Source organism: Acartia tonsa, chromosome 13 (genome assembly GCF_053477335.1).
Source record: "Acartia tonsa isolate MP-2025a chromosome 13, ASM5347733v1, whole genome shotgun sequence".
NCBI lineage: Eukaryota > Metazoa > Arthropoda > Copepoda > Calanoida > Acartiidae > Acartia > Acartia tonsa.
Window position 1 is genome coordinate 27,483,673 of NC_137272.1, and position 15,663 is coordinate 27,499,335.

The 15,663-nt window shown below is 31.8% G+C and overlaps 1 protein-coding gene across 1 annotated transcript; it reads right to left on the bottom strand.

Annotated features, from left to right (window-relative positions):
• Positions 1-400: 400 nt before the first annotated feature.
• On the bottom strand, positions 401-13,855 carry LOC145303950 (uncharacterized). Its single transcript, XM_080145621.1, has 6 exons — positions 13,716-13,855; positions 8,065-8,135; positions 7,471-7,579; positions 2,411-2,503; positions 1,151-1,224; positions 401-815 (listed from the first exon to the last, which is right to left on the bottom strand). Exons 1-6 carry the CDS (start codon positions 13,791-13,793, stop codon positions 707-709), a joined length of 534 nt encoding a protein of 177 aa, XP_080001747.1. The 5' UTR covers positions 13,794-13,855; the 3' UTR covers positions 401-706.
• Between the last annotated feature and the right edge of the window lie 1,808 nt (positions 13,856-15,663).

A 15,663-nucleotide genomic window follows, 5' to 3' on the forward strand; every position in this document is an offset into this window, starting at 1 on the left:
CTCATAAAAATCGTCGGAAAAAGCCGTTTTTTAAGCAAACAAAAGCGCCTTTTGCTCTCTCTGTGAGATATTATGAATGAGATAATGTTAAGATTTGATATTAAGATAAGAAAAATTTACGTTCAAAGTCCCTTTAGGATAAAAGTTCCATGTCTCTACGTAAAAAAATTGTGTTAAAAAGGGGCTCTCGTTTAAAGTTTGCATGAGACCTGAAAGATCAGGACATGCAGGATCATACCTGGAACCTGGAATTTGCCTAAACACATAAATTTGACATTTTTTTGTACTAATACAGGATGTTTTAGTATTTTAGCAATTTTTAATGCTTTGTTGGTGTAAAAATTCTTTCTACCTTCTCCATTTAATTTGATAAGCTTCGCTTTTATGGATGTTAAAGATAAAGAAATAATAAATATATTTATCCAAAATGTTTATAAATATGATACAAAATCAAACAATAGAATCACAATCTTAAAATACTTTGATTAGTCAAAAAACAATTTTCAAATAAAATATAAAAAAAAGTTCATATAAATTTTTATCCAGAGGCAATTGGCGAAGGAATGAGGGGGGGAAGTCGACTCTAGGTAAATTTCTCTTGGGAGGGTTGTATACCCTCCATTTAAAATGGATATGTTTTGTGTTAATTTGATAAAAATCTATATATGTGTTATATTTTACACGTGACTTTTTTCGGTTCTGCTATTTAAACTTTTTGGTCACTAATATCTGTTGGGTACATATTACTTATATTTCCCATCTCGTTGAAAGCTTTTCCATTTGATTCATCATTCTTATAATCCAGTAACTCTTGTCTAAATTAAGATTTGATGAAAATGTATGGTTTTCTTAAAAATGTTTTAGATTGTTAACACTTATTACCCAAAAAAGACTCAAAAATATTCAGCAAAATTTACTTAATCTATATTAAAAAATAAACTATAAAATTTTAATAAAAATCGATGTGGGCTATTATTCTCATTTTTAGCTCTGCAGTATGGTTCTACAGAGCTGGATCTTTAAATCATTTTAATAGTGATTAAGATCTAAATCATTTTTAAAATGATTTAAAGATCCAGCTCAGGTGTCAGAGTATATTTTTGACATACCTTTCAAAAATAGGTTAAAAACAGTGTAATGTAAAATTTACCTATGAGACTTGACAACAAGCACGAAGAAAATTCCCAAAGCAATAGAGACAACTCCTGAAATTGCTTGGTAACCCTTAACAAAGAGCATTAATTATTAGTTATGCATACCATCTTTGTGAGTTCCTTTTCACTTAATGACTGACTCTGAAGCTGGATTAGATTAGATTTATTATTCTTGAGACATATATAACTTGGAAAGAATTTTAATGTTAGAGGTAGATTTGATTTTTTTTTATAAAATTCGTTTTTTGTATAATTCTTTATCTAAAAGAGCAAATACAATTTAAGTTAATTAATTTTGACATCTGTGATTGGTGGATTGAAAACTATCTGTGCTCTAATTGGAAAAGCTTAAGTGTTGTACATCATTCAACCAATTAGAGCGCAGGTAGTTTTCAATCCACCTATCATGGATGTCAAAATTTATTAATTTAAATTGTATCTGCGCTTATGATAATAGGAAGGATTGATTAAGGCATACAAGTATCACATCATTATTGCAATAATAGAAAGAACGTGTCCTAACTTTAGTTTCTTTTTTACCCATTCGTGATGAGCTAACAAAGTTCAAAGTTTTGATTAAAGGGAGTTTAACAAAATAGATTTTTTCAATAATTACTCAACAGAATTCAAAAAGTAAGGTGTCAAATTAAAGATCTTACTATTTTTGTTCATAATTGCAATTTTCTTCTTTTTTTGTTGCGTTTTAGTACCTTACAACAAACTTTTTTTTTTAAACTTAAATTACTTCAAAAATAAGAGGTATACAAAAAACGATTGCATATCTAAATTCTATGGATCATTTTACATCTACTTACTAAAACACTGATTACCTTTTTTTTTAAATTACAAAAGTTAGGACACCTTCTTTAAAAAAATTTTAACAAAAAATTATGATTAATTTAATTTATAGTTTGGATGTCCTTACAACTGCATATATAATTGTGACCAGAATTGTCTGTAAGTAAATTTGAAAAGTTATATTGATTTTTAATGTTTTAGAAAATAATTTTTCATAGGATGATAATTATTATATAATATAATTATATACATTTGATTTTTGCAATGTTGATTCTTAGGACAACAAGGAAAACATGAAAAACTAAGTATCTCTAAAATTTATATTCTACTATATAACAATTGTTTGTCCAATTTTCTGTTTAAGAGCTTTGTTTTATGGATGTTATCATCTTTGTTTTGTATTTATTTATCATCGAGTCATATATTTAGAACTTAAATTTGAATGAAAATTATATTACCCTTAAAATTGCAGCAACAATTACACCAATGGTGCTTAAAACCAAACCAATGATTTGAAGGATAATCCAGCATTGTAGAAATCCTTGTCTTCCCTTAAATAAATGACTGATTAAACAATTGACATATTATATCTAGATAGATAGTCTATCTGACCTCATTTTTATTCAAATTTAGCTAACTTTATCCTATTTAACAACTCATAACTAACTTATTAGATATTATGTGGTTTGTCATGTGCTTCAAATTATTTTACACGATTTTTTTTTCCCATAAAAAAACTTTATCTTTAGAACTGTGACAATCTATAACTGACTCATAATGCAAATGAAATGAAAAAATTATGCCCTGATGTACTCAAATCCGTAAAATGTTTCAACCAATGACAGGTCGGGAATGTACCTTCACTATTAGGGTGGGTTGATTTTGGACATTTTTTTCTGAGACCAAAGCGGGGATCTGCACATTATTTTTATGAGTATAATACACCTCTGGATGATTTAGAATTTATCCTATGTCTTAAAACTGCTAACGACCAGACATTCAATTGCATAGCTATTTGTAAATGCGTGTCAAAAATTTATTGATTCAGAACTATAGCTTCATGGTACTCCCAGGAAAGGCATTGAGAGGTTGAATCAGGAACTTTTGACCGTTTCAAAAAATCTTATTTCTAAGGCTAGAACGAGATATTTTGAAACAGACAAAAGTTTTTAATTCTACTCCTCAAGGTCTTTCCTTGGAGCACCATGAAGCCATAGTTCTGATTCAATAAATCTTTTACTCTCATTTACAAATAGCTAGACAATTGTTTGTATGTCTGGTCGTTGGTAAAAGGTTGATAAATGAAAGGCAAGGAAGCGAAATATGACTTTGACTAAATTATAGTAGGAAATTCGTTATTAAACTGGGGAAATGCACAAAAATATTAAGCCCTCTAGCACTAATAGGAACTGAGATAATAAGTGGAAAGGACTTCTTTGCATATTTTTTTCTTAATGAATTACATTTTTATAAGTGGTCGCATTCTAAATCTCAATTTTTTAAAATTCTTTTTTGATCAGAAATTTTCTTTAAGTTAGTTTTATCTGTTGCACAATGCACATCCCCTCTTTGTCTAATTCTGATAAGAACTCACCCTATTCACTATTCTCCTATTGGCTGGTTTAGACAATATGTATCTTTGGTTATCTCTGTTGAATAAACCAAGAATATTGTATATTTTAGGACTGATATTCACTTGGCTTCTAATTCATGGTGGGTTTTAACTATTTCAAATTCCTTCTAAAGATCATTTTGTCTATTTCCTGTTATAGATTACTTTGATTTTTCATCTGTTTAGCTCCTTAAAGTAACCCCAATACTCCAAAGGGATAGCTGCATGAGGTGCATTTAACAAGTTTGATTGATAGCATAAGGAAAAAGAATAAGAGGGATAATACTCACCCCCTTTCCTTGTAAAATACTACCTCACCATTCTTTAAAAAGGGAGAGGTCATTTTCTAGTAAATCCCGTAAAGGTGTGTGTTATAAGGCCTAAAAATAGTAGTAGAACGATAAGGTGCTCTAGATATATGTATTCCCTATTGAATAGAACAATAGGGAAATTTTTTTTTTTTTTTGATAACCGTACCTGGATTATCTAAAAAAAATACGAAATTTCTATCAAACGCTTTGTTTGGCTCAAACTGACAAAAATTTAAAAAAAATATAATTATAATAATAATGTTTTCTATAGGTACAAGGTAAAGGTTAAGAACAATCTATACCATTAAACAAAGGAAGAAGTCATTCTTTACAGGTTGATTTATTATAATTATATTTTTTTTTATTTGTGTCAGTTTGAGCCAAACAAAGCGTTTGATAGAAATTTCAGATATTCCAGGTACGGTTATCAAAAAAAAAAAAAAAATTTCTTCCCTATTGTTCTATTCAATAGGAAATACAAATATATAGAGCACCTTATCGTTCTACTACTATTTTTAGGCCTTATAACACACACCTTTACGGGATTTACTAGAAAATGACCTCTCCCTTTATACAAATTTTGCAGACAAACCGCCTGTGGCTTTTTGTATTTCAATAGAATGTGGATGAAAATAATAAATAATTGTTCTCAAAAAGCAAATAGCCAAGTGCGGTTTTGTTTTGGCATAAAAGTATATTAAAATGGGAGGATTAACTTTTTATGATCAAAAATTTAATTTTTTTAAAATTAGCTTAAATGTAATATTTAATTAACATAATAAAACTTTTAAATGTTAATTAATAAAAATCCATAGTTTAGCACTTTGCTCACTAGAGGCGTTAGTAGTCCTACCTCAAATACATACATGAAAAATAAGGCTAAAATAACTTATAAGATATATTTAAAATATATTAAAATGTTTCAAAAATAAATAATCTAAATTAGTGCATAAACTGTAATGATATGTACGTTTTTTCATAGCTAACATTCATTTAAACAATATTTTTTTTAATTATGTGTATGGGTTTAAAAATACTTTGACATTTTATAGTGATGTTATTTAGCCCTCAGGGTTGGTCCCTTTATTGACAAAAAATCAAAAACAAGAAAATTACACACAAAATAAAAATAGATGATAGCTATGATATTCTAGTTCTATATCCAAAGCTAGATGGCACTGAAAAGCTGAAAATTGTGATTTTTAATCAATTGGTGGTATCAATTTGTAATAACATTAATTTATTAGGAAAAAAAGTTTGAATATACTGCAATTTAGATATTAAAAGCTGATTGTGTGTGTAATGATTAAAGTCAGTAGCAAAGTCTTGAGAAATTCATAATGATAATTTTATATTCTTTCACAATGTTTTGCCAGAATTGATAATAATTCAAAACAATTCTATGTCTTCTTTTAAAAATCAGATGTATGATTCAAACATCCCACAGTGCGTATGAAGCTGCTTTGACTTTAGTGTCAGAACCTAAATTGGGACATAGTGCATTTCATTACCCTAGGTTAGGTAACTTCATTTCACTTTTCAATAAAATCTAAAATGCAGCCGTTTTTGAGAAAATTCATCATCATCGCCATTTATCTCTTCTTTTCAGAGCGTAGGCCACGCACAATGGTTCTCCATTTTTCTTTGAATTGGGCCTCAGTAGAGGCATCATTGAAAGATGATAAATTCTCACCCTCAGTTCCTCCTGGAATATCCTCCTCCAGGTTGTTTTTGGTCTACCTGGTTTCCTCTTTCCCGTGAAGGGGTTCCAAGTCAAGGCTTGATTAGTTAAGTCATCATGCCCTTTCCTTAGAGTGTGCTCCAACCATCTCCATTTTCTCTGTTTTATTGTCAGTTTGATGTCTGACATATCACTGCGCTCTAAAAGCTCAGCATTTGTGATCTTATTAGGCCAAAAGATCTTGTGAGAGAACATTTGACTTGAAAAGTCCTAACTTGGTCTTTAAGGAGATGTTGTTGGAGTTCTAAATTTTGTTCAAGCTGGCAAAGGCTGTCCTAGATCTGTTTATTCTAGCTTTAACATCTGTCAAAGTGCCTCCAGCTTCATCAATTTTACTTCCAAGATACTCAAAGCAATTTACATCTTCAAGAATTTGATCTCCAATAGTTATTGGTTCTTGGGAGTTTGGTCTAAATCCAGCCTGATTAGGCCTTAGCTTTTCATTAACCTTCTTCTTTATTCTATTAAGAAGAATCTTACTAAGGATATGGCCAGGTACTGAAAGAAGCATTATCCCTCTGTAGTTCCCACATTGGGTCAAGTCTCCTTTTTTGGCCAGTATTGAGATATGACCATTATTCCTGTCCTCTGGGCATAACTCATCATTCCATATCTTAGTGGTCAAAGGTAGGAATGCCTCAGCAGATGTATCTAGGTCTGCTTTTATGACCTCAGCTGGGATGTTATCAGGTCCAGCGGCCTTGTTATTTTTCAAACTTTTAATGGCCTCTTTGATTTCCAATAGATTTGGCGCTCATCAGTTTTAAGGAGTGAACCATCCTTGTCCCTGATGTGTGATCCTGATTTGTGATTTTTGAGAAAATTAGATTATAAAATTTCAAGTTCCATTTTCATCCACTAGGAGTTACCGCATAATCATGATAAGAAAAGCAAAGATTATTTATTTAAAAGTTTGAACAACTTTGCTTTTATAAAGTCTGTCATAAAAACTCTCTATATATGATTTATTTAAGGCTGAATTTCTGTGACCTTAGCAAAGCAACTAATAAAAATGGCTATGAATCAACTCACTTCAGGAGTGGTTTTATGAAGAACTTTATAAAAGCAAACTTGTTCAAAATTTTAAATAAATAATCTTTGCTTTTCTTGTCATGGTTATGCGTTAACTCCTAGTGGGTGAAAATTGAACTTGAAATTTTCACATCTAATTTTCTCAAAAAGGCTGCATTTTAGATTTTATTGAAAAGTGAAATAAAGTTACCTAACCTAGGGTAATGAAATGCGCACTATGTCCCAATTTAGATTCTGCTACTAAAGTCAAAGCACCTTCGAATGCAGTGTGATCCAATACAGTTATCTGGAAATTACATCTATTTTTAAAATACTCCTATTTTTTAATGTGGCGGAATAATAATAAAATTCAGCGTGGCAATAGCGCAAAACTGGCCTCTAGGCCCACTGCCTATTCTAGTCCTCCAAATACCTTGATTTCTCTCTTTAATTATTTTCTCCATGATTGATAGCATAAGTTACAAGAATATATAATTTTGTATTACAATAAATTGCAAACAATAAGCACCACCAAAATAGTTAAAGGCTGTTATTTGTAAAAACAAGACAGCCATATAAGTTGCATATACGTATAAAAAAAATATGATTTTAAAGTATTAATATTTTTAAAACTACCTGGTAGAAAATTGGAATTCTTTCAAATATTTGTCCTATAGAGGTAGATTAAACTATTGAACAGAAAAAAATATGCAGTTCACCAAATTCAAGTTTAAATGCACTTCATGCAACTACCCCTTTGAAGCCTTTAGAGCGGTGTATTTCTTGCATTTGATAGAACTGTCTTTGTTTTAAAAGTAAATTATTTATTTGCTTGTGTATTACCTTTCTTGTACCATGGATAAGTATAGCAGCATGTGCAATAGAGACAGCACCACCAGCTAGGAGACTTCCACTAATGATGTGAGGTGTCATGTCGGCATTTCTGTCATATCTAAAATAAAAAGTTTTAAGGTTTCTAATAACTAAGGCTGAGAGAAGAAAGACACGCTTGGAATGGTCCCGAATGCCGCGCTTAGTCCATCTTCTTTCTGCCAGAGACACTCTCTAGCAGACGAGGGATTTGGACAAAAATTGCCCACCAAAATTTCACGCATAATTTTTCCCTTTTTTGAAGACACTCACACAATAACCATGGCAAAGGCAAACTTTATTTGATTAGGATCAGAAATTCGCAAGAGCTTAAAAAACATATGAAATATTAGGCTAACTCAGTTTTATAAATTTCTGTATAGTCTGGCAATTTTAAATATCCAGTCGGATACTTGATATTGAAACTATCTGAACACCGGATATCCGGCTGATTTCTAATTCTAGATATCGGCTGGATATCCAGTAATTTGCCAGATACTGGATATCAGACATTAGAAATCAGCCGGATATCCGGCCAAACCCTAGTAAAATTCTTTAGGCTTATACCTGGAATGAACATTAATAAAATACAATATAATGAAGAAAAGACCAATTACAAAGCATATAAGTCCACTAATCTGAAATAAAATTGTTGTTAATATCTAGATTACTGTGCCTATGCCTCTCAAGAGAAGGCTTAAAAAAGTGTTTGAAAAAATTAGCAATGTGACGTCATAAAAATGAGGGATAAGAGGTTAAGTGGTAAAGAAAACCCCTTTAAAATATGAATCTATTGATGTCACACGACTAATTTTTTGGACACTTTGTATTGCTTCCTCTCAGGGACATGTACAATAAGTTGGTATTGAGTAGCCGCTCCCCCCTCCCATGAGGGGAGTTGATTTGCTAACAGAGGGGGGGGGGGGAGGATATTAACACTATTTTGCCATAAAGAATTTAAAACATTTAATGCATGGCAGTGGCTTTAAAGCAGGGTTGGCAAAAATCCGGCTTTTTCTAGAAAAGTCCACAGACAGTGGCGTGCGAACCGAAGGGGGCATATGGGGCAATCGCGACCCCCCCTAGCGACCAAAACGCCCCCCCTAGCCACCGCCCCGCCCCCCTTAATGTTGAAAAATGCCCCACTTAGACCCCCCCTGGTAATCAAAAATGCCCCTTTTTGCCCCCTACCCTACAAAAAGCAAAACTATCCCAGTTACCAAAAAAAAAGATCAAGAAATACTCAAAAAAAATTTTGGCGCTTCTTGTCAAGCAGACAGTTACTATTCATTCAACCTTACCAAATTTTTAAATTAGTGTAGAAATTAGGTTATAATCTCTTTTCACTGAACATAACAAACCAGGTTTTGTACATCCCCAATGATGATGCACAAAATTACTTCTTATATAGATTAACTCAACTTAATTAACCAACCAATCAAAATTCCATTAAAGTCCCCAAAGTTGTTGAGCCAACAAACAAGAATATTTTAAATGAAATATTGGGGAATAGCCCAAAAAACCCTCCCTCCCTGCATATTTGAAGAAAAAAATTTGCGCTTCACGCCCTTCCAAATGGTTTCTGCTTTTTATCACCTTGTATATTTTGTTGTTATTTCTATAAAAACAAGGATGACAACATCCATAAAAGCGAAGCTCTGAAACGGTAGGACAAACGGACATTAACACTTGTATAATGTCAGAACTGAATAATTAGAATGCGAATGTATAAGAGTCAAAGCAAAATTGTAAGTAAATTTGTTGAAAAACTGCTTGATACAGGATAATGTTTATGGACATACTTACATTTTTAGGACTTGATTATAGAGTTGCTTCGCTTATAATATTGTACTTTGTTGTCCCAGGAATCAGTATACCAAAAATCAGACAAATCGGATAATTAGGTTACATATAAATTTGTTGTTAAAAATGTAAAAAAAATCAACATGTTTAAAATGGACGTACGGACATTCTGGTAATGATTATAGAGTTGCTACGCTTTTTAACTCGTACCTAACTATTATAGGAATCACCATGCAAAATTTGAAATCGATAGGACAATTCTAACATGCCTAAATTAACGAAAAAAGCAATTTAAAAAAGTAAAAAAATCAACATGTTTAAAATGGACGTACGGACATTTTGGTAATGATTATAGAGTTGCTACGCTTTCTAAATCGTACCTAACTACTAAAGGAATCACCAGGCAAAATTTGAAATCGATAGGACAATTCTAACATGTCTAAATTAACGAAAAAAGCTATCCGTTACGGACGGACGGACGGACGGACGGACGGACGGACCGACCCTAATTATAGAAAAGCTTCGCTTTTAACATTTGTAAACATCAAATATTAAATCAAGAAGTTTTTTATATAAAAAAGAAACAGCATTGATTTTTATCTAAGCCTTTTTCTCAACACTGTCTAAATGAATAACTATGTATGATGTCATATGATGTTATTGTTCAGGATAAGTTTATCATTTTTTTGTGTACATACCCTTACAAAAAGATATGTTTTTTTTATGGCAATTTTCATTAAAACCCTTAAACCTAACTACACTCTATATTCCTAACTTGATAAAATACGCCACTCTTGTTGTGTTTGATTGATTTTAGTTCAAAGAAGGAGTAAATATTTTTAGGTGTGCTTCGCGCACTGCCCTAATAAATCCTTGGATACACCACTTTATGAAAAGTTGACAGATTTTTAAAGAGGGTAGGATATGTTGATATAACTTTTTAGCTTTTCTATAATACACTATGGCTGTCAGTTTGTAATGCTAAAGGGGAAATGTGATTTTCTCAACTGCAATTAGAGATAGAAGGCTAAAACTTAATGTTAACATTCCCTTCATTATGGAGTACTAGAGTTGGCTCGATATAATTATCTCCCTATTGGCTAGTTTTCTATATGCATATCTATTTCTCAATAAATCTATTTTCCTCACCCGGCATTACTATCTAAAAGAAAGTAAATATTTAATAATTTAAATGATTTTTAAAAGATTTTTTTTTAATTATATTTTTTTCTTTACATTACCATCACCAAAGGGTTAATGATGATGATTACAATTTTAGTTTGATATTTGAACACACAAAATGTCGCCACAATCGAATTATTTTAAAACATAGTTTTCTTAAATTTATCATATTATAAATTTAAATTTTCTTTTTTATGATTAGAAATTAAATACATCAATATAAGGTAAATAGCAACATGAAATGAAAAAAATGAATTTATTTTTAATAAAGTAAAATAATGGGTCTTATCGTTCTGGGCAATGAGAGTTTATTATGGATTATTGGAGCACTATGAGTTTTAATCATATATTCCTTGGAAAACTTGAGCTCGTTTATAGACATTTATTTCCTATATAGATCTGACATGGATCTTGAAGCAATTAAGCAGGCCGTTTTGTACATGTTAAAAATTGGAAGATTTCATTAAATAAAAGTAATCGCAAATATACTTAGTAAATAATTAACTATTAAAAATTCATGGAGGTCGGACTGCTTTTCAGGACGTTTTTGGCTATTTTTGTATCTTTCACAATTCCCCAATTGTTTGGTACAATTTACAAAATTTTGTAGGTAAGGGTATCAAAATCAAATTTCGGGTATAGTCCTTTTCGTGACATTGCCTCTTAAAAAGCATTTTGTCATATTTTCACAGTAGCTTTTCCCCTATTTATAGATCCTGCGGGGCCAGTTGCCTAACCCCGCAGGGAAATCACCTAACCTAACTAAACCTATAATAACCTATTAAAAATGTTTTGTGGTTGGGGGGGGGGGGGGGTTGGAGGTTAAATTATCTCCTGTACTTTTTTTTTCGAAGATGCTTTCTGGCTCCTATCCCTTCAGTCATTGCAGGGTGGGGAGAAGGGATGGGGGAGAAGAGATGGGGGGGGGGAGGATTTAGGGGGAAGAGATGGGGGACAGAAATTGGAAATAGGGATAAGGGGAAGGGATGGGGAAGAAGGGATAAGGACTAGAAGGCCCATAATCAAATAATCCCACCCCTTAAAACGCCCTTATTTAAAATTAGTATATATAATCAGGCACTTTGTTTTAGGGGGAGGGGTCAAAATTTTCTAAAATCTTCAAAATGCCCCTCCCCCCCTAGACGAAGTGCTTCGCACGCCACTGTCCGGATAGATATTGGGAAAAAATCACACAATATTAAAACATTAGAATTTACAACTTATTTTTAGAAAGCAATATTTCTATTTGAAAAAAAATAGGAAGAAGTCTTTATTGTTGTTTTAAATTCTAATGTTTTTATACAGTGTGTACAGGCGTTTTAAAAAGATAAGAAGTTTTTAAAGAGAAAGTAGTAATTTAGGACCTTTTTGGAGGTAAAAACAGCTTTTTTTCAAGGTGGACTTTTGCTATGGAATTTTGTTGGTGGTTAAATCCGTAAAAAAAAACAATGTGGTTTAATCTGCCCTGGACTTTTCCTGCCAACCCTGCTTACTAGGGTGGGTCGATTTTGGACATTTTTTTTCTGAGACCAAAACGGGGATCTGCAAATAATTTTTATGAGTATAGTACACCTCTGGATGATTAAAAATTTATCCTAAGTCTTAAAACCGCTGACGACCAGGCATTCAATTGTATAGCTATTTGTAAATGGGTGTCAAATATTTATTGAATCAGAACTGTGGCTTCATGGTGCTCCCAGGAAAGGCATTGAGGAGTAGAATCAGGAACTTTTGACCGTTTTAAAAAATCTCGTTCCTAGCCTGAGAAAACCTCTACAAATTGGAAAATTCTCAATAAACCTTAAAAATGGTGTTTTTTAGTAATTTCTAAGGTTAGGAACGAGATATTTTGAAACGGACAAAAGTTCCTGATTCTACTACTCAAGGCCTTTCCTGGGAGCACCATGAAACTATAGTTCTGATTTAATAATTTATTTACTCTTATTTACAAATAGCTCTACAATTGTATTTCTGGTCGTTGGTAAAAGGTTGATAAAAAGGGTAAGGAAGCGAAATATGACTTTGACTGACTTATAGTCAGAAATTCATTATTAAAGTGGGAAAATGCACAAAAATATTTAGCCCTCTAGCACTAATAGAAACCGAGATAATAAGTGGAAAGGACTTGAATGTCGTCTTTGCATATTTTTATTAATAAAATACATTTTTAAGTGGTCGCATTCTAAATCTCAATTTTTTAAAATTCTTTTCATTTAAGTTAGTTTTATCTGTTGCACATCCCCTCTTTGTCTAATTCCGATATGAACCCGCCCTACTGCTTACAAGTATAATGTGGAAGTGGAAATCGACAGTAGCTTTCACTGAAAACCGCTGAAATATATTTTGCTTGGTTTCTCACCAAGTTAGAGAATTTTAGATCATTCGAGACAAATTTTCCCCCCTTACATTTCCCTTGACACTAAGTGTAGTTGTTGTAACATGTTTGAAATACTAAGAACACCAATGGAAGTAACATATCCTTAATTAGCGAAGCACATTAATATTATAAGATGACAAAAAAAAACATTTCGTTTCTTACAGACAGACCAGCGGACAATGATATTATAAATCTAAAGTAGCTTCGCTTCTAAAATCGTAAGTGTAGTAGCAGCGGCGGTTTCACCAATGTACCTTCACAGTTTGATATCCTTATCATAAAGTAAAAGTATGTCTGTTTGTACCAAAGGATATTGCTAACTGCTGAACCGATATGGTTCTCCTTTACAGCGTAGCTTTTCATAGGTCCTGGGTAGATTTAACGCTATTTTGAGAGAGCGTACCACCACCCTTTCATAAGAAATATTCCAAAGAACCCCCCCAAAAATATTAAAGTTGAGTGGTCCTCTAGAGGTCTCTAGGGGCGTAGCCGCTAGTCCTTATAATAAAGTTACAGGATTTCTGTTTGTACCGAAGGATCACACTAACCGCTGAACCGATCGGGTTCTCCTAAACAGGATAGCTTCTAATACATCCCGGGAAGGTTTATAACTATTTTGTGGAAGGGTACCACCACCCTCCCAAGAAAGACCACAAAAAAATCGAATTTAAAAAAATATTCTAGCTTTTACATAAAACTTGAACGCAACTTAGACAAATTATTTACAAATTAGATATTTGAAATAAAAAACAAACATCTAAAGTGCCACTAGAGGCCTCTAGGGGTGTAACCGCTAGTTTTACCCCATTATAGAAACTGCCATGCATAAATTTAAAATGCATAAAAATGAATATACCATTTCCAAAGAGCCAATGATAAGACTGCCAATCTCGAATGTACATCCATAGCACCAAGTTGTCTTTTCTTTCTCCATTTTGGATCTAAAATTTATTTGGGAATCATCCTCTTAGGATTTAAAAAAAAACTTTATCTCTGGCCGCGGCGCAATTATTTTATGGTTAAGATTTTCTCTTGTAATTTTTTTCCAATATGGCTTTAAAAACCACTGAATTAGAACCGGTTCTCAGCCAGTCTGAAAAGTCATGTACAGCATCGTATTACAGACAATTTTTCACGAATATTAAAATAAAAATAACATTTTTAAAACTATATAGTAACGAAACAAATTTCCTAATAAATATTAATATGTAGACAGACAATGCAGATTGTTAAAAAGGTGATTACAAAGCTATTTGCCAAATAGATACTAATTTACTAGTTATGAATAAACTGCGCAGTTCTCTGTGCACATACCATGCTAGTGCGCGCAAGGAGGCACCAAATTCAGGAATATAGGAATCATTTTAACTTTGGATTATAAAATCAAATTTTAAGGCGGTTGTCCGCAAATTGCATTTGGATTAAAAAAACAAATGTCTTAAATAAAAAAAATATCTTAATATAGTTGTTAGAAATTTTTAAAAGCGTAGCTTTTCTACTATTAGGGTCGGTCCGTCCGTCCGTCAGTAACGGTTAGGTCTTTTTGTTAATTAAGGCATGTTAAAATTGTACTATAGATTTCAAACTTTACATGCTGATTCCTTTGATCTGATAGGTACAATTTAGAAAGCGTAGCAACTCTATAATCGTTACCAAAAAGTCCACTTGGAACATGCTGATTTTTAATTTGATATTATTATTTACTAAGTATATTTGCGATTACTTTTATTTAATGAAATCTTCCAATTTTTAACATTTTCAAAACGGCCTGCTTTATTGCATCAAGATCCATGACAGATCTATAAAGGAAATAAACGTCTATAAATGAGCTCAAGTCTTCCAATGGTAAAGTATTTAAAACTCATAGTGCTCCAATAATCCTCATTAAAATCTCATTGACCAAAGCGATAGGACCTTTATTCTATTTGTTTATAGAATGAATTAAGATTTTCACTTCATGTAGATATTTGAATTACATTGAAGTATTTAATACTTATTTCATAAATAAAAAATATTTGTTCATAATAGAGTAAATATAAGAAAACTGTATTTTAAAAGAATTCGATTGTGGCGACACTTCCTTTGTGTTAAAATATTAAAACTAAAATTTTAATCATATTAACCCTTTGGTGATGGTAATTTGAAAAAAAATATAATTGAAAAAATCTTTTTAAAATCATTTAAATTAATAAATATTTACTTCTTTCTTTTAGATAGTAATTGCGGGGGAGGAAAATAGATTTATTGAGAAATAGATAAAATGTACTTATAGAAAACTAGCCAATAGCGATATAGTTATATTGAGCCAACTTTTGTAATACTAAGTACAATATTACAAGTGAAGCATTTCTATAATCAATTTCTAAGAATGTAAGTATGTCCTTTAAACAATAACCTGTTTTTAACAGAGCTGGATCTTTAAATGTGTAGCCGTATCTGTTGTCATAGCCGTCACCACTGCCAGTGCTGCCAATAAAAAATGGATTTTTAAATGTTTGAAGTTTTTACGTATTATTATTATTATTTTTTCTTCTTCATATTTTTACTGAAAATTCAAAAAGGGGTTGTGATCTAAAGATTTAAAGTCACGACCACGCGTAGCCAATTTGATTTAAAGATCACTATTAGGTTAGTGGCAGTACCTCTGGCAGCGGCAACAGCTACACATCCATTAAAGATCCAGCTTAGTTTTGCAAGAAATTTAATTACAATTTTGTTAACACTTTACATACTTTGTTATACATTTATATTCTGCTTATTTAGTTCTCTACAAGAGAAAATGTTTGTTTGTCCTACCGTTTCAG

Coding starts and splice junctions, on each gene's coding strand:
- LOC145303950 (XM_080145621.1), bottom strand. CDS start 13,793: ATGGAGAAAGAAAAGACAACTTGGTGCTATGGATGTACATTCGAGATT. Junction 2,504..7,470: donor TTATCCATGGTACAAGAAAG/GTAATACACAAG, acceptor CATTTATTTAAG/GGAAGACAAGGATTTCTACA. Junction 1,225..2,410: donor TTGTTGCTGCAATTTTAAGG/GTAATATAATTT, acceptor CTCTTTGTTAAG/GGTTACCAAGCAATTTCAGG.